Source organism: Aquarana catesbeiana, linkage group LG04, assembly GCF_042186555.1.
Source record: "Aquarana catesbeiana isolate 2022-GZ linkage group LG04, ASM4218655v1, whole genome shotgun sequence".
NCBI lineage: Eukaryota > Metazoa > Chordata > Amphibia > Anura > Ranidae > Aquarana > Aquarana catesbeiana.
The window spans coordinates 468606909-468632387 of NC_133327.1; the positions used below are offsets into that span (position 1 = coordinate 468606909).

The 25479-nt window shown below is 42.7% G+C and overlaps 1 protein-coding gene across 6 annotated transcripts in view; it reads left to right on the forward strand.

The window, feature by feature from the left end:
- TBCE (tubulin folding cofactor E) overlaps positions 1-25479 on the forward strand; it is a 689063-nt gene that overhangs the window by 390924 nt on the left and 272660 nt on the right. For all 6 annotated transcript variants that reach the window (XR_012243941.1, XM_073627582.1, XM_073627581.1 and 3 more), the window contains 2 exons: positions 541-643; positions 16402-16478. Coding sequence is in view for 5 of the 6 variants with exons in the window: in XM_073627582.1 (XP_073483683.1) it covers positions 541-643; positions 16402-16478 (180 nt within the window). In the remaining variant the exon portion in view is untranslated. The remainder of the gene's footprint in view (positions 1-540; positions 644-16401; positions 16479-25479) is intronic.

The following is a 25479-nucleotide window of genomic DNA, read 5'->3' on the forward strand; positions in this document are numbered from 1 at the left end:
TCCAACACAAAACACTTTCAGAGGTGTGATAGAGACTGCCACAGACGTGAACAAGTCTTTGGGTGCAAATCTCCATGGGAGGTGTTAATAGTAATGATGTATTATAAATGGATCTTTGTACACCTTGAGCACTGTTTAATATGTTGGTGTTATGTGAATACTTAAAATAAATATATTATTTAGGCTAAAGGATTGTTACATATAATGTTTTTGTAGTGTACATCATCAGGGCCTTGTAGCTTTGACTATGACTGGATCCTGGCAGTACCACATAGCTGTCACTTTAAAAGTCTGAAATAGGTGATGGTCCATTGACTATAAAAGTATGTCAAAAATATAATTTTAGTGCCTAAAGTAGCAATGGTGGTTCCAGTAGTGCGCATCTAGCCTCATACAGTGACAATAAATGTGCTTTGCTTGGAACTTACTAAACTTTGGGATTTAAGTGAAGCAGAACAATACACTTACTCCTTCTGACATTGACTATGCACTTGTACTTTGAAGCTTATGCTAATTATATTTCTCTGTTTACTTTAACAGTGAAAACAGATTTTACCTTCCATCTCATCCATCTTTATTAGCAAATGCCTTTGAAAATCTGACAACACTTTCACTCAATCAGACAGGAATAACATGGAAAGAGGTAATTTTATATAAAGAAAATGTGAAGGGTATGACCGTGCATTATGTGCAGTAGTATGGAGGGTATGAGAGGGGACCGTCTGTGCAGGAGAGAAATGCAGATGGTAAAAGAGTGGATATCATGTGCAAGAGTAAATGCTGATGGTATGAAAGCGAGCAGTATATGCAGGAGAGGAGTGTGGAAGATGTGGCACTGGGGAATAAGTGCATGAGGAGTGTTGGAGGATATGAAAGTGAGTAGTATGTGCAGAAAATGATTCCAGAAGGTATGACAGGGAAATAGTATGTGTAGGATATCACTGCAGAGGGTATGACTGCATACTGTATTTTCAGGAGCGACATGAGAAGGTAGGGTATGACAGCGTGCAGTATATGCAAGATTGGAGCACAGGAGGGCAATGCATTGGGCAGCATGTTGAATGAGAGAATTGCAAAAGCTACGATTATAGGCAGTATGTGCAGGAAGGAAGCTTAGGGTATGATGGTGAGAAGTATGAATTTGAGAAGAGGCTAAGAGCACTGGCACACTATAGGGAGAACCTTTAAGTGTTTGGATTGATGATTGTGTGCTATGGTGTGGCTGAATGTGAATGCTCTCTGTGTGCTTCTAGGGAGTATGCATTATATCTTCTATGAAAGGTAGTCTTTGTACTATGGCTGAGTGAGACATGTTTGTCGTGACCTAGTGCTCTCTGACTGCATGCCTGTTCTGCCTGTGTGCTGTGAGTTGAGCGGATGTCTGTGGTCAGCTGTGTGTTATGACTGCATGTACTGTGTACTCAATGCATGTTTGTTGTCAATGACTGTGTGTGGTATGCTATCATTGGAGATGGCCCATAGCCTTCACTTCCTGGGCATGCTTTTACTCCATAATTTGTGTACTACAGTGAGGCCACAAGATGACAATTAAGTGGAGAGAAGAAGACACATCAGTTAAATGCAACACTGCCAGGGCCATGGCTAGGATGTAAATCAGGCTTGACACACTTGACAGGAGCTGAAGTTTACTTTAATCATCTCCACCACAAACATTTAGCCAGCTGTTACCCATCTTGCTAGCGAGGCCCTGTCAGGACTGGGATCTGAACCCAGAACCTATGCTGGATCCAGTGGTGGCTCTTTTTGCTGAGCCACTTGAGACGCAGGACAACATTCTGTCTGATTCCTTGGATAATCTTGCGTTGTGCCCTGTTTCAGGTGAACTGTGAAATCCTTGTTCCTCCCGTAAACTTCCTGTTTGCCAGATTATCGAGCTCTCTCCAGCTGATAATAGTGCTCCTTTGTGTACCTGCAGCTCTCTTTATCCACTAACAGTTGTTACTGACCTTTAGCTTGTTCCTTAGGTATAATTCCTCTTGATCCCAACCTGCAACCATTCATTATCGACCTTTTGGCTTATTCCACTTGATCCTATCCTGCAACCACAGGTTACCGACCTTTGGCCTGTTAACTGAATACGATTTTGTTTAATCCTTACCTGCTATATCTGCTATTAGAGCCTGGCTTAATCACCTCCTGGTGGGGAGATCCTGAGAACCGCGACCTCATACTAACATGCAGCAAAACACATCTCCAGCATCAGGATCAGGAGCTCTGGTACCAGTTAGTGCTTAGACCCTGCACCTCGGGTGAGTCTGCGTCATCTGCCGGGATGACCTGCTTATCTACTTATCCAACTGGTCAGTGGGAGCCTTTCTACTGCTAGAGCTGGTCAGTGGGAGCCTTTCTACTGCTAGAGTTGCTGGTCTCCGAGCCTGACCCCTGACCTTGACAGGCACTCAGTCAGTCACACACAAATGATTATTCACTAGCCAAGACTTTTACCTCAGAGTGGCCCCATTAGGGAAATCCTTATATACTTGATTTCTCAGTCTTTCATCAAGCAAAATATACATTTAATAAATGTGATTTCTACTGGAGACTCTAAGTACCTCAGAGTACAACAGGGATTGGGTTGGAACCTCCTTTCACCACTTTTGGTCTATTGTTTAGAGCTGATTTTTTTTGGAGACTTTTAACCGCTTCAGATCCTACTTTGTCGGGAGGGTGTCAATATCTGTGCCCATCAGTACCGCCTTATCTGTCCCCATCAGTGCCGACTTATCTGTGCCTATCAGTGCCCACCAGTGCCACCTCATCAGCGCATATCAATGAAGGAGAAAAATTGCCTGTTTGCAAAATTTTATATGAAACATGATTTTTTTTTTTTAAATGTTCCGTCTTTTTTTGTTTGTTTAGCAAAAATAAAAACCCCAGTGGTGATTAAATACCACCAAAAGAAAGCTCTATTTGTGTGAAAAAAAAAATGATAAAAATTTCATTTGGGTACAGTGTTGCATGACCGCGCAATTGTCATTTAAATAGTGACAGCGCTGAAAGCTGAAAATTGGTCTGGGCAGGAGGGGGGTTTAAGTGCCCAGTAAGCAAGTGGTTAATACATTTGCAGCTTAATTACTGTATATTGGCACAATTTAGGGAGTAGCAACTTGAATAGGTTTGTATATTGTGTTTCATTGAAGCAGCACAGAGTTTTATGTTTAGTTCTATAACAGTGTCTTACTGGTTGCTGTCTCGGTCCTGGTCTGGCAATGCAGTCCCATACATGGGAAACATAATAATATCCCCTTTACACCTACTATATGTGATAGGCTAGGAAGTCAGCCAAGTACTCACTTATTGTGATTATTATGTTTTTTTGAGGCAGCAGATCTTAAATTGATGTCTTGGAATATTAGCCTAAACCTGAAATGCAATAGGTCCATAATGTTTCAATATATCAAATCATACAGTCCACACATTCTCTTTTGTTTAGGGATAACCATACAGGTAGTTAAGTGTTATCTTTAAAAAAAATCTTGAGTGCATGAAACGAGTTAAAAACAGGAAATTAAAACAGGAGTCATCTAACCTGTAAGTAACACTTCAAATTTCTTGCAAGTAAAATATTAATATTGTAACTGGGATTAATGGGTACTGTCAAGGTTGAATAATTTGCACAGTTTGCTGCATGTATACAATAATGGAGCAACAGCCTCCAGGATAATAACTGATGTGATAGATGTGAGCAAGTTGCCCTTCTGGAAGCTCACATTAGAGATCCGGGGCAGCAAATTGCAACATTGAGTGGAACAAATGACTGTGAAAGGAGTCCTTCTAACTGAGCAAGCGGTTAATGGGGTTGTTGTGGAGGGGTAAGTCAGGTTTATCAGCTAGAAAGATGGATTAATGCAGTTAGAGAAAGTGTTAGGGATGCACAGAAAATGAAGGCCAGTAATTTGTTTGAGCACCCAAACAAATTTGCCAAATTGGGTGAAGATATGGAGGTGGCAAACTCAGAGGTGGCAGCCCTAAATGTCACTGTTACCCCTAACAGCCAGGACGGCAGCTCATTTAGTAGGGGTGATGAGGGGTGTGCAGGAATGCCTAGACAGTTGATGTCTGTCTCACTGAAGCTTGAAGCTATAAAATATGTAGGGCTGAAACAACTAATCGACAATTAATCGATTATGAAATTAATCGATTACTATTTTCATAATCGATAAATCGGTTAGCCGATTAGTTGGCCTGCATACATAATGCATTCTTTGTTTACATATCAGGAAATACAGTGCAGCACAGATACAGCTCAGTACATCTTCCATACATGTCAGTAAGTGCCTGAGAACTTGTGAATGTATGAGGAGCAATGCCTCATGGGACATGTAGTCCCGGGCAGGAAGTGAGTGGTTCTAAAGGCAGAAGTTTTCTTTACTTTTCTATTGGGGCACTCTATACTGTACTTAACCACTTCAGCCCCGGAAGGTTTTACCCCCTTCCTGACCAGAGCACTTTTTACAATTCGGCACTGCGTCGCTTTAACTGCTAATTGCGCGGTCATGCAATGCTGTACCCAAACGAAATTTGCGTCCTTTTCTTCCCACAAATAGAGCTTTCTTTTGATGGTATTTGATCACCTCTGCCGTTTTTATTTTTTGCGCTATACACGGAAAAAGACCGAAAATGTTGAAAAAAAATGATATTTTCTACTTTTTGTTCTAAAAAAAATCCAATAAACTCAATTTTAGTCATACATTTAGGCCAAAATGTATTCGGCCACATGTCTTTGGTAAAAAAAATGTCAATAAGTGTATATTTATTGGTTTGCGCAAAAGTTATAGCGCCTACAAACTAGGGTACATTTTCTGGAATTTACACAGCCTTTAATTTATGACTGCCTATGTCGTTTCTTGAGGTGCTAAAATGGCAGGGCAGTACAAAGCCCCCACAAATGACCCCATTTTGGAAAGTAGACACCCCAAGGAAATTGCTGAGAGGCATGTTGAGCCCATTGAATATTCATTTTTTTTGTCCCAAGTGATTGAATAATGACAAAAAAAAAAAAAAATTACAAAAAGTTGTCACTAAATGATATATTGCTCACACAGGCCATGGGCATATGTGGAATTGCACCCCAAAATACATTTAGCTGCTTCTCCTGAGTATGGGGATACCACATGTGTGGGACTTTTTGGGAGCCTAGCTGCGTACGGGGCCCGAAAACCAATCACTGCCTTCAGGATTTCTAAGGGCGTACATTTTTGATTTTACTCCTCACTACCTATCACAGTTTTGAAGGCCATAAAATGCCCAGATGGCATAAACCCCCCCCAAATGACCCCATTTTGGAAAGTAGACACCCCAAGCTATTTGCTTTGAGGCATGTTGAGTCCATGGAATGTTTTATATTTTGACACAAGTTGCGGGAAAGTGACACATTTTTTTTTTTTTTTTTTTGCACAAAGTTGTCACTAAATGATATATTGCTCACACAGGCCATGGGCATATGTGGAATTGCACCCCAAAATACATTTAGCTACTTCTCCTGAGTACGGGGATACCACATGTGTGGGACTTTTTGGGAGCCTAGCCGCGTACGGGGCCCCGAAAACCAATCACCGCCTTCAGGATTTCTAAGGGTGTAAATTTTTGATTTCACTCTTCACTGCCTATCACAGTTTCGGAGGCCATGGAATGCCCAGGTGGCACAAACCCCCCCCCAAAAGACCCCATTTTGGAAAGTAGACACCCCAAGCTATTTGCTGAGAGGCATGGTGAGTATTTTGCAGCTCTCATTTGTTTTTGAAAATAAAGAAAGACGAGAAAAAACATTTTTTTTTTCTTTTTTCAATTTTCAAAACTTTGTGACAAAAAGTGAGGTCTGCAAAATACTCACTATACCTCTCATCAAATAGCTTGGGGTGTCTACTTTCCAAAATGGGGTCATTTGGGGTTTTTTTTTGTGACCTGGGCATTCCATGGCCTCCGAAACTGTGATAGGCAGTGAAGAGTGAAATCAAAAATTTACGGCCTTAGAAAGCCTGAAGGCGGTGCTTGGTTTTCGGGGTCCCGTACGCGGCTAGGCTCCCAAAAAGTCTCACACATGTGGTATCCCCGTACTCAGGAGAAGCAACAGAATGTATTTTGGGGTGTAATTTCACATATTCCCATGGCATGTTTGAGCAATATATCATTTAGTGACAACTTTGCGCAAAAAAAATAAAAAAAATAAAAAATTGTCTCTTTCCCGCAACTTGTGTCACAATATAAAATATTCCATGGACTCGACATGCCTCTCAGCAAATAGCTTGGGGTGTCTACTTTCCAAAATGGGGTCATTTGGGGGGGGTTTGAACTGTCCTGGCATTTTATGCACAACATTTAGAAGCTTATGTCACACATCACCCACTCTTCTAACCACTTGAAGACAAAGCCCTTTCTGACACTTTTTGATTACATAAAAAAATAATTTTTTTTTGCAAGAAAATTACTTTGAACCCCCAAACATTATATATTTTTTTAAAGCAAATGCCCTACAGATTAAAATGGTGGGTGTTTCATTTTTTTTTTTCACACAATATTTGCGCAGGGATTTTTCAAACGCATTTTTTGGTGAAAAAACACACTTTTTTAAATTTTAATGCACTAAAACACACTATATTGCCCAAATGTTTGATGAAATAAAAAAGATGATCTTAAGCCGAGTACATGGATACCAAACATGACATGCTTTAAAATTGCGCACAAACGTGCAGTGGCGACAAACTAAATACATTTTTAAAAGCCTTTAAAAGCCTTTACAGGTTACCACTTTAGATTTACAGAGGAGGTCTACTGCTAAAATTACTGCCCTCGATCTGACGTTCGCGGTGATACCTCACATGCATGGTGCAATTGCTGTTTACATTTGACACCAGACCGACGCTTGCGTTCGCCTTAGCGCGAGAGCAGGGGGGACAGGGGTGCTTTTTTTTTTTTTTTCTTTATTATTATTATTATTTTTTTTTATCTTATTTTAAAACTGTTCCTTTCATTTTTTTTTTTTTAAATCATTTATATTGTTATCTCAGGGAATGTAAATATCCCCTATCATAGCAATAGGTAGTGACAGGTACTCTTTTTTTGAAAAAATTGGGGTCTATTAGACCCTAGATTTCTCCTCTGCCCCCAAAGCATCTGACCACACCAAGATCGGTGTGATAAAATGCTTTCCCAATTTCCCAATGGCGCTGTTTACATCCGGCGAAATCTAAGTCATAAAATGCTCGTAGCTTCCGGTTTCTTAGGCCATAGAGATGTTTGGAGCCACTTTGGTCTCTGATCAGCTCTATGGTCAGCTGGCTGAATCACCGGCTGCATTCTCAGGTTCCCTGTTGAGACAGGAGAGCCAGAGAAAAACACGGAAGACGTTGGGGGGGGGGGGCATTCCTTCCCACTGCTTGTAAAAGCAGTCTAGAGGCTAATTAGCCGCTAGGATTGCTTTTACATGAAAGCCGACCGCTGGCTGAAAAGAATGATACCAAGATGATACCTAAACCTGCAGGCATCATTCTGGTATAACCACTCAAAGTCGTGAATGGCGTACCTGAAGACAAAAAAATGGTTAACAATAAAGCACAGTAAACGGTAAAGTATAAAAAATTGCATACCTGAAAAGCAAACATGATAAAACATAATAACAATAAAACATTGCAGAATAGAATACAGTAAAAAAGAGCAGAACAATAGAGAGAATAGAGAGAGAGAGAACAATAAAACGACAACTATTATTTTTTAATTTATATTTTTGTGTTTTTTTTTTTTTTTTACACTTTTTTTTGTAACTGTAACTTTTATAACTGTAACCGGTTCCAGGTTCGGGTCTCTCAAAATGCGATGGCATCTTGGGAGACCCTGTGAAAGTGTGCCTAGTCTGTGCAATGCTGTACCCTACGCTAATACTCAACTAGTGAATGGTAGCGTTCAAAACATTCACCAATGCAAAGACCAGGATTGTCAGGACAGGAGGGACAATAATAGCGGGTGTCACGCCTATATCCGCGCTTGCTGCAGACACGACATCTTTTTTGGGGGGGTTCGTTGGGTAGGGGTACTCGGGAGGACATAAAGAAAATGGCTCTCATGCAGCCGACTGCATTTGGTTGGGGATGTGAATGGGGGAAGTACGGGCGCTGCAGAAGTGGTGGGTTTCCAATTAGGATTGGCGAATGCAGCAGGAAGGGCATTATGGGCACGACGGGCCTGTGTTTGTCTTTTTGGTGGCAGCGCGACACTACTTGTGCTTGCCACCTCACCAGCTTGAACTGCACTTATGGGACTCGCCACATCACCAAGTGTTACTGCAGTGCGGGTTTGACTACGACCGGGGTGTACTAGGCCGCTGGTGCTTGCCAGTTCACCAAAACGCTGCCAAAAAAACTGTTAGCGATCGCAGGGATCAGGCCTGACTCTGCGAACGCTGCAGTTATGCGTTTAGTGTTTTGTAAGTGACAGTGATCGATTGATACTGCACTTGGGTGGGCTGGGCCGGGCGGAGGGGCAAAACGCAGGTGCTAACAGGTATCTAGGCTGATCCCGCTAACACTGCGTGTTTGGGAACCCTAAACTGCTGGGGACGCTAGTATAGATCTGATCGGATCAGATATTGATCCGTTCAGATACTATACCACTAAGGGAGGTGTACGGTGCGTGCGTGGGTGTTAGCGGTACTGGCGCTAACCTGACGCTGCCTGGGGCTGGTGCTTGCCAGTTCACCAAAACGCTACCAAGAAAACTGTTAGCGATCGCAGGGATCAGGCCTGACTCTGCGAACGCTGCAGTTATTTGTTTAGTGTTTTGTAAGTGACAGTGATCGATCGATACTGCACTTGGGTGGGCTGGGCTGGGCCGGGCGGAGGGGAAAAACGCAGGTGCTAGCGGGTATCTGGGCTGATCCCGCTAACACTGCGTTTTTGGGAACCCTAAACTGCTGGGGACGCTAGTATAGATCTGATCGGATCAGATATTGATCCGTACAGATACTATACCACTAAGGGAGGCGTATGCTGCGTGCATGGGTGTTAGCGGTACTGGCGCTAATCTGACGCTGCCTGGGGCGACGCATATCACCGCCGGACGATCAGGGGGCTAAACCTTTATTCGGTAATAAACGGCGGGTGCCCTGACACTATAAAAAATAAACGAACTAACCAGCGTCACCCGTAACGGTTATACGGTGATCAGTGGTGAAAGGGTTAACTAGGGGGCAATCAAGGGGTTAAAACATTTATTAGGTAGTATATGGGGGTCCCTGACGCTATAAAACGCTGACGGTGAACCTAAATATTTACCTCCCTAACTAGCATCACCAGCGACACTAATACAGCGCTCGGAAAAATGATCGCTTAGCGACACTGGTGACAGGGGGTGATCAAGGGGTTAAAACTTTATTAGGGGGGGTTAGGGGGGTACCCTAGACCTAAAGGGGGCTACCACTCACTGCCCTAACACTGTAACTGTCACAAACTGACACCAATCAGTAATCAGAAAAAAAAAAAAAAATACTGCTTGGTGTCAGTTTGTGACAGGGGGGGTGGTGGTTGGGGGGGGCGATCGGGGGGGGGTCGGGGGTGTTTTATGTGCCTGGCATGTTCTACTGTGTGTGTTTGTGTTTTGTGCACTTACATGTCTTCTCTCCTCGGCGCTGGAACGGAAACTGCCGAGCCGAGGAGAGATGACATCACATCCTCTGCCTGTGTGAAACTACACACAGGCAGGGGAGGATTCCGATTGGCTGGGAGCGATCGCGAGGGGGGGGGCCACGATCGGATGGTCTCCCCCTCGCCTCCCAACGCTCCCTGTGAAATGCCGACCGCCGCTGGCACCGGGGGGGGGTCGATCGGACCCCCCGCCCGCGGGAGGCAGATCACGTACAGGTACATGATTCTGCCTGCCCGTGCCATTCTGCCGACGTATATATGCGGTAGGCGGTCGGCAAGTGGTTAACGCACAGCAAAAAGCAGTGTAGTAACAGATCAAAAGCAAACTGCATAGGTGTGTACCGAGCCTTATGCTGGCCACACGGATCAATTTTCATATGAGAATATTCATATGAAAAATCTTTGTACAATTGCTGAGTGAAAGGATGTTGTTTGAAATTTTCACTTGCTTTTAACATTCTGTTTTAAAATGAATGTAATTTCTGAACGAAAACCACATACACTGTCTGAAAATTCCTTTGACCAAGAAGTTTTCTAAATTTTCCTGTCACTGTGGTTGAAAACAAACATCAATTTGACCCCACTAAGGATTCCAAAATCAAACCAACAAACGTTCTTAAAATTACATATTTTTTGGAAGGAAGACATTGTTTTTGTATGGCCAGCATATAATATATTACAGTTCTGTTTAAAAATCTGCAAAACAATCTTTAACAGTCTTTTTTTCTTTAAAAAAGATCTCTGAGACTGATGATATTCACCAGATTCAACCTCTAATAGTATATACAGTATATTATTATTATTTTTTTTTTAATTTCAGGTACTTATATAGCGCCGTCAATTTACGCAGCACTTTACATATCTCCTCTAATAGTATATACAGTATATCTCTTCTAATAGTATATACAGTATATCTTGTCTAATAGTATATACAGTATATCTCTTCTAATAGTATATACAGTATATCTCGTCTAATAGTATATACAGTATATCTCCTCTAATAGTATATACAGTATATCTCCTCTAATAGTATATACAGTATATATCTCCTCTAATAGTATATACAGTATATATCTTCTCTAATAGTATATACAGTATATCTCCTAATAGTATATACAGTATATCTCCTCTAATAGTATATACAGTATATCTCCTCTAATAGTATATACAGTAGATCTCCTCTAATAGTATATACAGTATATCTCCTAATAGTATATACAGTATATCTCCTCTAATAGTATATACAGTATATCTTCTCTAATAGTATATACAGTATATCTCCTCTAATAGTATATACAGTAGATCTCTTCTGTCTAATATTCTCAGAGTGGATTAGAGATTTTGCTCTCTAACCATATAAATGGTTATTTATATTTACCACTGCATAGAGATATTTAAGAATAAATTCCCTTTTTTTAAAACTTTACATATTAACTAAATTATACACCACACTTTTTTTAAGGTCATTAACCGATTAATCGATTAATCAAAACAATAATTGGCCAACTAATCGATTATGAAAATAATCGTTAGTTGCAGCCCTAAAAATATGCTTCAGTGCTGAAAGGGGGATAAAAGCACCCTTTAAGTGGGGTGTGGGGGGGTGTAAGGAGACAGAGAGGGGTGGGAGAGAGAGAAAGAAAAGGGGGAGGGGACAAATATAGAGGGGGGAGAGGAGAGGAACGGGGAAGAGAGAGGAGGGTAGGACAGAGAAAGAGGGGGGGAGTCTCTGGATGCGTTTGACCAAATCGAAGGCAGAGAGGACCTGGACTGAACAGCTTAAGTAGCCAGCAGGACTGACGAGCAGGATATCATCACCAGATGAGTCACTGTGGAAAGATTAGAGCTGGCAATTAACCGACAGCTGAGCGTCCTGCTCTGAGAAGGAAGGGCTGAGCCCAGCCCTGACAGTATCCCCTCCCCAACGACCCCTCCTCCTCGGAGGACCACCAGGTTTGAAGGGAAAAACATCTATGGAAAGCATGGAGGAGGAGGGGCATGTACGTACGAGGATGAGACCCAATTGCGTTCCTCCGGAACGTACCCTTTCCAATGAACCAGGAACTGTATGCACCCACTAAACCTACGGGAGTCACCAATGGACTTTACTTCATACTCCTCATAGTTCTCAACCTGAACTGGGTGAGGACGTGGAACTGAGGCGGTGAAGCGGTTGCAGACCAAAGGTTTTAAAAGGAAGACATTGAGTACATTTGAGATACGCATATTGGAAGGAAGGTCTAAAGCCTAAGACACTGGGTTAATCCTGCGGAGAATACGGACAGGCCCAATAAACCGAGTAGCCAACTTCAGTGAGGGAACACAGAGTCGGAGGTTGTGAGATGACAGCCAGACCCTGTCCCCAACCTGGTAGGAAGGCGCATGCAGGCATCTGCGGTCAGCATGGAGTCTCGAAGTGACCACGGAGATGCTCCTCTAATGCAGGAATGCTCTGCGGAACAAAAGAGGCAGGCAGCATGGATGGTTGGAAACCATAGTTCGCCATAAACAGGGACAATCGGGAAGCAGAATCCAAGGCACTATTGTGAGCAAACTCCGCCAAAGGTAGGAGGTCTGATCAGTTGTCATGGTCAGAAATATAGCAACGTAGAAACTCCTCCAAGCACTGATTGGCTCGTTCTGCAGCCCCATTAGACTGCGGGTGAAACGCAAAGGAGAAAGAAAGCTGAATTCCCAACTGTGCACAGAAGGCTCGCCAGAACCGGGACACAAACTGACTACCTCTGTCCGAGACAATCACCTTGGGTAGCCCATGTAAGTGAAAGATCACCCGAGCAAAAATGGAAGCCAGTTCCTTAGAAGTGGGCAACTTCTTAAGTGGAATACAATGACACATCTTTGAGAACCGGTCAACCACCATAAGGATAACTGTGTTGCCCTGGGAGTTGGGTAACTCCACAAAGAAATTCATAGACAGGTGGGTCCAGGCCCTCTCTCCATTGGGTATGGGTTGTAGGAGGCCCACTGGAAAGTGTCGTGGAGTCTTACTCTGAGCACACACGGAACAGGCAGCTACGAAGGCAGTTACATCAGCACGTAGACTAGGTCACCAGAATTGTTGGGAAATGGCCCAAACGAGTTGTGAAAAATCATTGAAAAATCTGAAAACTGCACTTGGTGACACTTTGACATGGAGTGAAAGGGTTAACTGGAGGGGGGGCAATCGGGGGGGGGGGGTTAAAAGTGTGCCTGTGTGTCCTGGTGCTGGTGTAGTGTTTGGTGTACTCACTGTGGATGTCTTCTCCTCGCTCGCTGGAACCAAAAAGGGCTACACGAGGGGAGATGACATCACTGTCTCTGCCTGTATTTACATTACACAGGCAGAGGGGGCATTTCATTCGCCAGAACCGATCAACAGGTCCAGGCCAGAAATCATTGGCCTGGGCCTGTAGATCAATCGGTTCTGTAACGAATCCTATTGCCGCCGGGCGCGAGCGGTGTCCTGGTACATCGATTCGTGCAGTCAAGCTAACCTGCCGCAGTATAACTGCGGCGGCTGGTTGGCAACTGGTTAATGGTGTACCCCCAAAGTTCAGTGTTTTGGAACTCTTCCTTTTTAACATATTTATAAATGATATAGGGTCTGGGATTAAAAGTACAATTTGCATGTTTGCAGACAATTCCAAGCTCTGTAGTGGAATAACATCCTTACATTAAGTCTCCAACTTACAAGCGGACCTAAATGCACTATTTATTTGGACAACTGTGTCAAATGAGGTTTCATGTTGACTAATGTAAAGTTATGCACTTGGAGGCTAGTAACAGGCATGCATCATAAATACCAAGAGGAGAACAGCTGGGAGAGGTGTTTTGGTAGATCATAGACCATGCAATGCCAAGCTTGGGTTTCTAAAGTTAGCAAAATATTGTATTAAATGAGATCTAGGTTCCAGAGAAAAAAATAATTTTGCCCTTGTACAAATCATTAGTAAGACCTCATCTGGAATGTGCAATTTAATCTTGGGAACCAGTTCACAAAAAGGATACCAGAGAATTTCGAGAAAGTGCAGAGAAGGGCATGGAAGAGCTCAGCTATTGGGAAAGCTCAAATGAATTATTTCTTTCTTGAGAAGAGGCAATTAAGGGGGGATATGAACAACGTAAAAATACATAAGTTGTCCATATAGCAAACCTGGTACAGTATAGTTATTCACTTTCAGGTTATAACAAAGGGAAAGGGGGCACTCTCTATGCCAGGAGGAAAAAAGATTTAACCTTCACATACGGAAGGGCTTCTTCACAGTATGAGCTACGAAAATGTGGAATGGACACCCTTAAGAATGGTTTCTGGCCAGCTCAATAGATGGCTTTAAAAAAGAGCTGGATTCTTTCCTAAATACACAACCTATAACTAGATATTAATATTTAGAGGTAATAATTCCAGGGGTAGTTGATCCAGGGAATGTTCGATTGCCTCCTAGAGGATCAAGAAGGAATTTATTTCCCCTTCTGGAGTGAACCGGATCATGCTTTGTTTGTTTGTTTTTTTTTTTGCCTTCCTCTGGATCAATTGGAGGTATAGGATTGCGTATATGGAGGATTTATATTTGTTTTTTTCTTGAACTAGATGGACTAGTGTTTCAACCTGACTAACTATGTAACTAAGTAAGGAAAGATTGGAAGCCTGGCTGTCAAATAACAAAATGTTTGACACATTTCAGTAAATTTCAGAAAAAAACACAGTAGAAAAACAGCACTGGTCTTACTGAATAGCTTGTTGGTGACAAAAGACAAGGGAGAATGCTCTTATCCTCTTTGATCTTCTGCCACATTTAACACTGTAGACCATAAACTGTTACTGGATTGCGTAAAGATGCTCAGTGGACTACAGTGCTTAGCTGGAGGAATTCTTTTTGATCAGGGAGGTTACAAAAGGGCCACACTAGGAATATAATTATCCTATTCACTTGCATTACATTAGGATTTCCACATTTTTCTCCCTAGGGTTCCCACAAGGCTCCATTTTGTCACCAGTATTGTGTGCCGTGTACATGATCTCACTGAAAAATACCCAACACCATGGTCTTAGCTATCATTGCTATGCAGATGACACACAACCCTACCTGTCTTTCAGCTAGACTCTGGTGAACCTGTGACAAAGACCAACAAGTGTCTTACTGACATACTACAGTGAATGAGCTAAACAGGTTCTCCTTACTCTATTTGAGGAATATTACAAGAATGAAACATCTGATCACAGCTGAAGATATGCCATAATGAATCCATGTTTTTGTATAATCCAGATTGGATTGCAACTCCCTGCAATAAGGTCTCTTGGAGAAAGAATCACAGCATTTGCAGCTGGTACAAAATGCAGACGCCAGACTATACACCCACTAACCCTGTCACCGCCACATCACCCCAATTCTTTATTCCCCACACTTGCTTCCAAATTGAGGATAACCTTCAAAACTAGCCTGCTTGTTTTTAAAGCCCTAAATACCCCTGGCCCCATCTATCTGGCAGAAATTCTGGTTACATATACTCTTACACTCTTTTCACTCCTCAGAAAAATGGTCCTAAACTCATTTGTGTTTTGAACAACCTGTCATGCAGAATCAAATTTATAGAACTCACTGCTATCCATTGTTCAAAAGCACCCTCTCTGGATGCTTTTAAAAGACACATCTGTTCGCCCAGTCTTACAGTAACGTCTAAGGCGCCTTTCACACGGACGGCTGTTCTGCCGCAGGTAAAAGCATATTGTTCTGTGAAATTCAAGACTCCAGGCACTGCGATCAGCTACATTTGTACAGTTAGATTACCTGCGTTTAGCTGCGTTTACGTGCGGCTGTGTTTAGCTGCGTTTGGAACATTCTTGACATTTCTGATGTGCTTCCTGTTGCTTTTCTTTCATTCTTGCCGCTGCTATCCGCAGGAGAAATAGTACACTGCGATTACCTGCAGTTATGTGCAGATAGCTGCGCTAAATCACTACTGGACGCAGTCAATTCTATTTTTTCTATCCGCACAGAACCGCATGTAACTAAATCGCAGCTAAACGCAGTGTGTGAATGGGGCCATAGGAAAGCATTGTGTGCTTTCAGCTGCGTTAGAAAACTAGAAAATTCGCAGCTAAAAGCACCATTCTATCCGTCCGTGTGAAAGGGGCCTTAAACACTTATAATCTTCAAAGATCCCAACACCGATCTGATAAGCCCTTTGAGTCCCCAGGGGGGAAATTGCTATAGAAATAATATGTTTACTTTCTGATGTTATACCCTCTGCATTCCTTTCCTGCACATACTACCCCACTGTCATAATCTCCTGCTCTTCACTCCTGCACGCTCCTGAACTATAAAACTGAATGAGGATTCAGACAGCAAAGAGAGAGAATTTACATAGCACAGACTTTCCCTAGTTACCCTGCAAGGTGCCCACTACCTTCTGGCAGAAGCAGAAAACAAAAAACTTTTGCACAATTGTGGTGTTTGCTGGATAGTATCAGTCTCTCAATATGTTGGATAAATATATTCTGACAGCGAAGGAGTCCAACTGACGACTCTGCTGTCAGAATACAATGACACAGTGGAAAGGATTCAGCCATCCACATAATCTTGGTTTGTTTCTTTTCCGCTTAGCCCGCTGAGTCATGTATTGCCAACTATATTTTGTGTGGTATGTAAAATTATACATTGTTCTTAAAGTATATAGGATGGTAAATTAGAATAACAGATAATTTTATTTGTCATAATAACCAATTTAAATTACATGTTTTTGCCAGGTTTTGCAGTGTGCTGCAATGTGGCCAGTGCTAGAAGAGCTACATCTAGCATCAAACGGTATTGCGTCAATGGAAAGGTAACGAAGGTGGTTCATATGCATTTTTAAAACTGTATAAAAAAATGATAGCACGTCATAGCATATGTAGGGGAACTCATTAATAAACATTCAGTATGTATTTATCATAGATCAGTTTTGTCACTAATATATGTGAGATATCTTTGGAAAAGAGCTAGCTTTTTATGCTGAGACCTCTGGCACATAAGGTAACCATGTCATTCCAGGGATTTATTGTATTGAAAAATCTGAATGTACTTTCTCCTTTAGATTGACCAAACCAATGAAATGTGAGGTCCTAGTTAACCCTTTTACTACCATGGTGTAAGGCTTACAGTGGTTGCGGGGGCTATTTTATACACACTCCACAAAGCCTTGGCTTTCTAACAATCAGCTTTTCAACCCTCAGAACACTTTCAGACCCCCTTAGTGTGCCCCCCTGTCATGCTTCCTATGCTTTTCTGTCCCACCTGTGGGTGCAAGACCCACATGGTGGGCATCGCCAGGTGGAACTGAGGGAGATCAGTTAATCCATTCGCTGATCACCCCTACATAGACTGAACCTGAAAGTGATATGAAAAATGTCAGTTTCTGGGGCGCATGCGCGCGAGCGAAGGAAATGGCCGCGTGATTCCTCCGCTCCGCGCCGACGGGAACAGTAACCCGGCCTGATACCGAGCAGAACGAGCGGGGACGAGGCTCACATACCGCTCCGGACTCCGGAGCGTCTCGGGACTCCGCCGGTGATGCTCCGGTCCGGAAAGCACAAGCCAAAAGCTAGGCAGCCCCAGAAGCTCTCCACAGCACCAGGCAAGGGGAAATCCAATATGGCGCTGAAGCCTCCAGAACGGGAAGACGCTGCACACATATCAGGTGATAACCCAGAATCTCCAACAGACAGCTTACAACAATTTCCTACAGACCTGGTAAGCCCTCTCCCCATGGACTCTGATAACCTTTTAGCAAGATTTCGCAATATAGTAAGGGACGAAATCACTGTGGCATCACGCAAGCTATCCTCAGATTTGGTGCGGGGCCTTAAAGAGATAGGCCACCGCACTAATCAATTAGAGCAGCGCATGGATCTGGCAACCACAGTCTTAGAGGGTCATGAAGAAGAAGTAGAAAAATTAACAACAGAAATAGAGTCCCTGAAAGACAAGTTGGAAGACGCAGAAAATAGGGCCCGCAGGGATAACCTACGCATCCGCGGTATTCCAGAAACGGTGAATGACCTGCAGGGCACAGCGACGGCATTCTTTCAGGAACTGGCCCCGGAAATTCCTGTAGACCGGCTTGAGTTCGATCGCATACATAGATCTCTGGCCCCTAAGCCCACGGATGGTCCCCCGAGAGACGTTATCATAAAGTTCCACTATTACCGCACTAAAGAAAAGCTATTGCAGGCGGCGAGAGAGCAACAAAATCTCTCTTTTCAGGGGAACTCCCTTCAGCTATTCGCTGATCTCTCGCCGGTCACGATTGCCAGACGGCGGGGACTCAAACCGTACTTGCAAATACTGCAAACCCAGGGGATCAAATACAGATGGGGATTCCCCTTCAAAATATCCTTCTCTCATTTGGGTCGTCAATTTCAGGCTACTTCTCCGGCGGAGTTAAGGCGTCATTTCCAGGATCTGCAGCTGGACCTTCCTTCCTCCCAGACGGAGGCGGCGTCCTCCTCCTCCTCCAGACCAGGGCCCTCCAGGCCCCCTCGACAAGGCTCCCAACGTTCGCAACCCGGATCCCAAGCTCTCCGAGAATTACAGTCCCAGAAGTTCCATAAAGCCAATATTGGCTGAAGGTACTCTTTTACTATTTGTTTTTGATGACATCTAGCCCCCTTCTGTTACCCGACCCCGGGCCACGGTCATTCCTGTTTGTTCTTTCTACTGCTTTTACACCTGGAACTTTTAGGTGTGCTGGACAAGGAGCTACTAGTCCCCAGTACCCAATCTTTGGTCCTATGCCTTAATAACTTTAAAGGTCACCTCGCTAGAGCCCGCCCCAATTGTGAGATGGCGGTGTGAGGTGTAAGAAGCGACATGGAAGATTGGCAAATAGTCATCTATCAACATGTTTCCAGGAAGAAGACTACCCATGCTTAAAGATGGATTCTTTTTATATTTTTTATAATTTTTTTTTTTTTTTGGGTTAAGTCTACATGATAACCTTTACTACTTAACACAAGAATGTGACTTTAGCATTTCTGTTCCTTCTAGGGTTTGACGTGGTGGGGGGAGGGTGAAACCGCAGCTGCAGGAATAACCTTTTGTGGTGTTCCAATGCGGCGCGGGCAGTTGTGACCGTGCCCTGTACCGCCGACTCTGTTGGGGAGGTGGTGGGGCGCGGAGGGGTTAGATCAATTTCCCTGGTGGCCAGGGGACTGAAGGCCTTCTGGCCCTTTGGTCCAGGCCATCGGGGACTAAGTTTTGGTTGTACCATTATGTTTTCTAATGTTTCATCAACAAATGTTTAGTTCAGTTGTTTTAAGTCATCTCCACTAAATCAAAGTTCAATGGTTTCTAACTTCTGCTCTTAATGTACATTTACAAGTCACGATTGATTAATGATAGGCCGGTGGTCCCGTCGGACCAATGCTACCCCCGATGAGTCAGCACTTGGCCGAGACAGCTGTCGCGGCCAATGTCTTACTCAAATGTGGGTCTCTCAGCCCACAAAACAAAGCAATGAAGGTATTGTTGTCTATCCAACTTCGAGATTTTCCTATTACCTCTACCTTACCTGCTTTACTCTCTCTCTTGTACCCTTTGCTTGTCCCTTTTCTTCTTTCCCTTTCCCCTAGGTCCGCGGGATGTCTGACTGCAAATTTGTATAAGAGAAATTCCCTGATCCCATGACCCTTAATTGGCTTACCCTGAATGTTCAGGGAATTAATTCCCCCCAGAAAAGGGTCAAAATCTTCAAATACCTAAAACAACAAAAAATAGATATTGCTTGTTTACAAAAAACGCATTTCTCTACCACCTCTTGCCCTAAATACTTTGCGGCACACTATCCACAGGTATTTTTGGCTAACGCATCCACTAAACACAGAAGTGTTCTGATCGCCATAAGCAAAACGGTTCCATTTATTTGCAGTAAGCAGATAGCAGACCCAAATGGTAGATATTTAATTTTACAAGGCACGATTCAGGATAATGAGATAACAATCATGTCATATTACGCTCCGAATACCAACCCAGGGCCCTTTCTTACCCACGTCTGCTCCCTGTTACGATCTCACCAAAAAGGAACCCTATTGATGGCAGGAGACTCTAACGTAACGTTAAAGCCCTCCCTAGACAAGTACCCACCAGACCATAAACCCCCTCCTGTGGCCACCAAATCCTTTTTGCAGTCCCTACAGAATTCTGACTTAATAGATATATGGCGGGAACTCCATCCCCAAAGTAGGGATTACACCCACTATTCCCATCCTCACCACTCTCACTCTAGGATCGACCATATGTTTGTCCTTCGCAAACACCTTCCTTTAATAGAATCGATTTCTATTCTGGCCGCCCCATGGTCAGATCATGACCCCATCCTGACGGTTTGTCGTTCTTTACTGAGTAACTCACAATTCTCCCCATGGGTGATGAATGACTCCCTTCTATCCCACAAAGAGATTCTTGCTGACATTCATGATGCTTCAGCAGAATATTTTAAAATTAACACAGGATCAGTACCATCCCCAGTTACACTCTGGGAAGCATATAAAGCTGTCCTCAGAGGTCACGTTATCCGCATAGCGTCTAGACGTAAAAAAGAGAGAGCAAGGGCTCGACAAGAACTTGAACTAAAACTAGAGACCGCGACCAAGACCTTCAAACTAAAACCTACTCCCACTAATCGCAAACTCTTAGATAAAGCCCGCACAGACTTAGACCTATGCCTGACCGACGAAGCAGAACGAACCCTAAGATGGGCCCGACAAAGGTGGTATATTAAAGCGAATAAACCTAATACAATGCTAGCCAATAGATTACGCACCTTTGCCCCGAAATTTACCCCTATTACACTTCGCACCCGCCACAATTCTCTAACGGGTAACCCCCAAAAAATTCTGGAGGAATTCAGACATCGCCTCACTAAACTTTATTCAGAACCAGATCATCTTTCAATCCAAGGCCTTTCTTAAGAATCTATCATTACCGTCCTTGTCTGAAACTCATACATCCCTGATGGATCGAGATATACAGATCTCAGAAGTCCTCCAATGTATTAAGGAGTTAAAGGTGGGCAAAAAGCCTGGCCCAGATGGCTTCACGGCACTTTATTACCGGAAAATGGCAGATGTCATTGCTCCGCATTTGACGAAGATGTATAATTCAGTCAAGGATGGTTGTCACTTCACACCCAATCAACTGACCGCCAATATAGTCATGATACCTAAACCAGATAAGGACCATTCATCTTGGGCCAACTTCCGGCCCATATCACTCATTAATATCGACATGAAAATTTTAACAAAAATCCTGGCCACTCGCCTCAATTCCTTCCTTCCACGCCTAATCAAAAAAGATCAAGTGGGATTTGTCCCACGAAGGCAGGCAGGGGACGCAATAAGACGCCTTCTCCAAATACAACACATAGTTCATAATAGATCCCTGGAAACCATGTTCTTATCATTGGACATCAATAAAGCCTTTGATACATTGTCATGGCCATACCTGATTCAAACGTTAAAGCACTTTGGTTTTGGCACTTCTTTTATGGGCTGGGTTTCAGCCATCTATAATTCCCCACAAGCCAAGGTGAAGTACTATGGGTTTGAGTCATACATCTTCCCAATTAGAAGGGGCACTCGCCAGGGATGCCCACTCTCTCCATTGTTATTTATTTTAGCATTGGAACCCCTGGCGGAAGCCATTAGATCCCATCCTGATATAACTGGCGTGGATATAGCAGGAACCCCGCATAAATTGTCTATGTTTGCGGATGACATATTACTGACCATCACTAAACCGACAATCACCCTCCCTAATCTGCTAGCTCTTCTGGAAACCTTTGCCACTTTTTCGGGTCTATCGGTCAACCCCGCTAAATCAAACGCAATGTCGATAAATCTCTCACTATCTGAATTAGAAGCCCTACAGTCACACTTTTCCTTCCAATGGTTGAAGTCACATAGTTACATAGTTACATAGTTAGTAAGGTTGAATAAAGACACCAGTCCATCCAGTTCAACCTGAGTGAGTGTGTGTCTACAACCCTGACCCTTGTCCCTAACCCTGTACATCGCACACTCACATCTAAGTCTTTACCTTATCTTGGTATTCGACTCACCCCAAAATATTCAGGTTTATTCCAAGCTAATTTTCCCTCATTACTTAGGAAACTCTCTAATATGCTCTCCTTGTGGTCCGCTCTCCCATTGTCCTGGTTCGGTAGGATTACTACCGTTCGCATGTCCTACCTCCCAAAACTGCTTTACTACTTCAGAGTTCTCCCGGTCCCAGTCCCCTCCCATATTCTCCGGATACACCAGCGCAAGATCATGCAGTTTATTTGGGGCTCCAAGAAGCCTAGGATTAAAAAACAGGTATTATTCGCGCGAAAAATTAATGGAGGTTTATCGGTACCCAATCTACAAGCTTATTACATAGCGGGAGCCATAGCTCCATTATCTCATCTCCATGCGAAATCCCAGATGCCATTATGGGCCACTATGGATATAATAGACTCTCACCCGATACCCCTAGCCTCTCTTCCATGGCTTCCTCGAGAACATCGCCCTAGTGTCACGGGCCCATGCTTAGCCCATTCACTACGGTTATGGGACTCTGTTAAATACTCCGTAGGTTTAATCTCCCCACATCTTCCCCTACTCTCCATTCTTCACTGTCCACTGTTCCCACCGGGACACGATAATCCGCAGCAATTTCGATGGTGGACTGAGCAAGGCTTTGTGGATGTCCACTCTATGTTTTCCCCAACTAAGATAAAAACATTTGCGGCCCTACGCTCCTCACATGACATCCCTCTAAGGGAAAATTTTAGATATATGCAAATACGACATTTCCTACTAACCCTTATCAAAGCTCATGACCCCCCATTCACACTAACCCCCTTTGAACATCTTTGCAGAGCACGACCCCAGTCCTCTGGCTTGATTTCATTAATATACGCAGCCATTATTGGCTCCACAAAACCTCCCATAAGAACGTATCATCTACACTGGGAAACGGAGCTGGGTAAAAAAATTGACCCGGAGGACTGGCAAGCTATGACAATTTCATTATCCAAGTGCTCCAAAAATGTTTTGTTCTTGGAAAATGCTTACAAAATTCTTTATAGATGGTACTACACCCCAGCCAGAATTGCGAGGTTTATCCCATCTTATTCCCCTTTTCGAGGATGCTCACAAGAGGGCACGATGGCACACATTTGGTGGAAGTGCCCTAAGGTATGCAGACTGTGGATCAGAGTGTATGCACTCCTCCGAAACCTCTTCAATACTACCATAAAAAGGGACCCCTTTGAGGCCCTTTTGGGGAAACCAATCCCTGAACTGTTGCGTCCCGAGCGACAGTTAGCATCCCATATACTTACTGCAACTAAATTAACTATTGCAAAATCATGGAAAACTTCAGTCCTAAGTTTCGAAGCAGTTAAAAACCGCATTAATGATACCATGGTTAATGAAAAGCTGACAGCAATATTATCAGATACACATGATAAATTTCTTCGAACATGGCAACCATGGGTAAACTATGCCCACCCCTCCAGATTCGACTCGGCACTACTCTCCTTGTAATGGAAACAAAGGCACCCCATCCCGCGGACCTCTTCCCCCCCCTCTTCCCCCCCCCTTCTTTCTGCACTCCCCACTTTTTCTTCTCTATTAATCTCCTTTTCTTCTTCTCCTGAAGCACTAAGTCAGTTCCTTTTTACTCCCATTCTTAATTTTTTTTTAGTTTGGGCAACTTTTCCTTTATATATCTTTGATTCCACAGGTTTACCCCTGATGGAGATATGGTACAGGCTGACAATTGATTTGGAACACTTTTTGCCTCCTCAGTGCTTTATGTATCGATACATGGTCATGTGTTATGAATCCTGTTTTCATTTCTTATTATTATAAACTCCTTTTTTTTTTTTTGTTTTTTTTTTTTTTTGTTTTCTTTTTTGTTCTATGTACCATGAATATGCACTCATGTATCCGCATAATGTACATATATATGTTTCTCCTTTTGTACTAACAACACCCTTTATGTTCAATAAAAACCTTTTGTACAAGAAAAATGTCAGTTTCTGATGCCACTTTCCCTTGCACTTGCTGGCAGAAAAGAAGCAAATTGAGCATGTTTTTTATTCCATTAGCTTCAATGATAGGCAGGTGAGACATCCGGGGGCTTTGGGACCCCTGATGTCTCTTTAAAGACGTAATATAGGGGTCTTTATTAGTCCCCTATGTAATATGTTTTATTGAAAGTAAAAAAAAAATGTAAATTTCACCCAATCACTAACCCACTCCCCCAAGCAGCCTGCCCTGCACCCATGTGCATGCACGCACGAACATAAACTCACATGTCGAGGGCGTCTACGTGCAAAAGTGTTGCTTGCGATGCAGATGTTATACACAGTTTTTTCCTTGTCAAAAGAAGTTTATTGAGTATACAATGTTATAAAGATACATAAAGTAAGTTTACAAGGATCTATAAAGTAAGCTCATTGTTTTACAGTAGGGTTTATATAGGTAAATATCATGAAATTTCAAATATTAAACATTGGGTTCATGTAAACCTAAATTAAAGATATATATCATTTCCTTAGTTACTTTTGTAGGTATTTAAATGATTTATACCTACTATACATATTGTTTACAAGTAGAGTGTATATAGGTCAAATAAATTATGATAATGAGCTTTAATCGTAAGGTGGAGAAAAGGAAAGAGAAAGAAGAAAAAGGGTTGAAAGGTAGAGGTATGGTCCACAAGGTTGTCCCGCTCGTCAGTTTATTATTCTTTTTAGTTCTCTTTGAAGCCTTAGAATGGGTGTCTCTGTAAGTCATTTAATCTGTTACCATGGCAACAGGACAGAGTCATTGAAATTTGACAGGAACTGTTGTTTTATCCAAGGATGCCAAAGTTTTTCAAATTTTGGAATTTGATTTTGATCGATGGCTACCATCTTAGCATGGGACATTGTATTATTCATTCTGTGAATTGTTTCTGCTAGTACCAATGTAGGAGATTTCCATGCCTTGGCCACTGTTTGTTTTGCAGCCGTTATTAGTTGGATCATAAGTTTGAATTGAGAGAGTGTTAACCATTCTGGTTTTAGATTAAGTAAAGTTAAATATGGATCTGGTTGTATTATTTTTTTAAATATTTTAGATGCAATCACGAAGACTTCCTTCCAGAAGGTTTGGATTACTGGGCACGTCCACCATATGTGTAAATATGTGCCTATTTCTGGGCATCCTCGAAAACAAAGAGCTGAGGTATTAGGTGAATATTTTGCCACTCTAGCGGGTACAAGGTACCAGCGAGTTAGGACTTTATAATTTGTCTCCAGTGCTAAGATGTTGGGTGAAGATGACTTAGATGTGAGCCATATGTTAGACCAGTCCGTGTCTTCTAAAGTTCGTCCCAGGTCCTCCTCCCACCTCTGAACGTAAGAGGGTCTATTAAGATTTGCTACTCCATATAATTGATTATAAAGTGATGAAATTGTACCTTTAGCAAATGGATCTTTTGTACAGATTGATTCAAAAATGGATAATTGGGATAATGGTGTATCCCCCTTTAGGAATGGTGTATAGAAATTTTTGATTTGGAGATATCTAAATATCTCAGAGTTTGGTAGATCATATTTTTCTCTAAGCGATGGGAATGAAAGGAATGATTTAGATGCTATGAAGTCATTTAGTGTCTGAATGCCTGATGTTGTCCAAGCTTTAAAAGAATTTGGGTAGATCCATGCCGGATAAAAGGCCGGATTTCTGATAAAAGAAAAGAGAGGATTGTGTGGAGATTGTAACTGATATTTGGTTTTTAGTTTATCCCAGAGA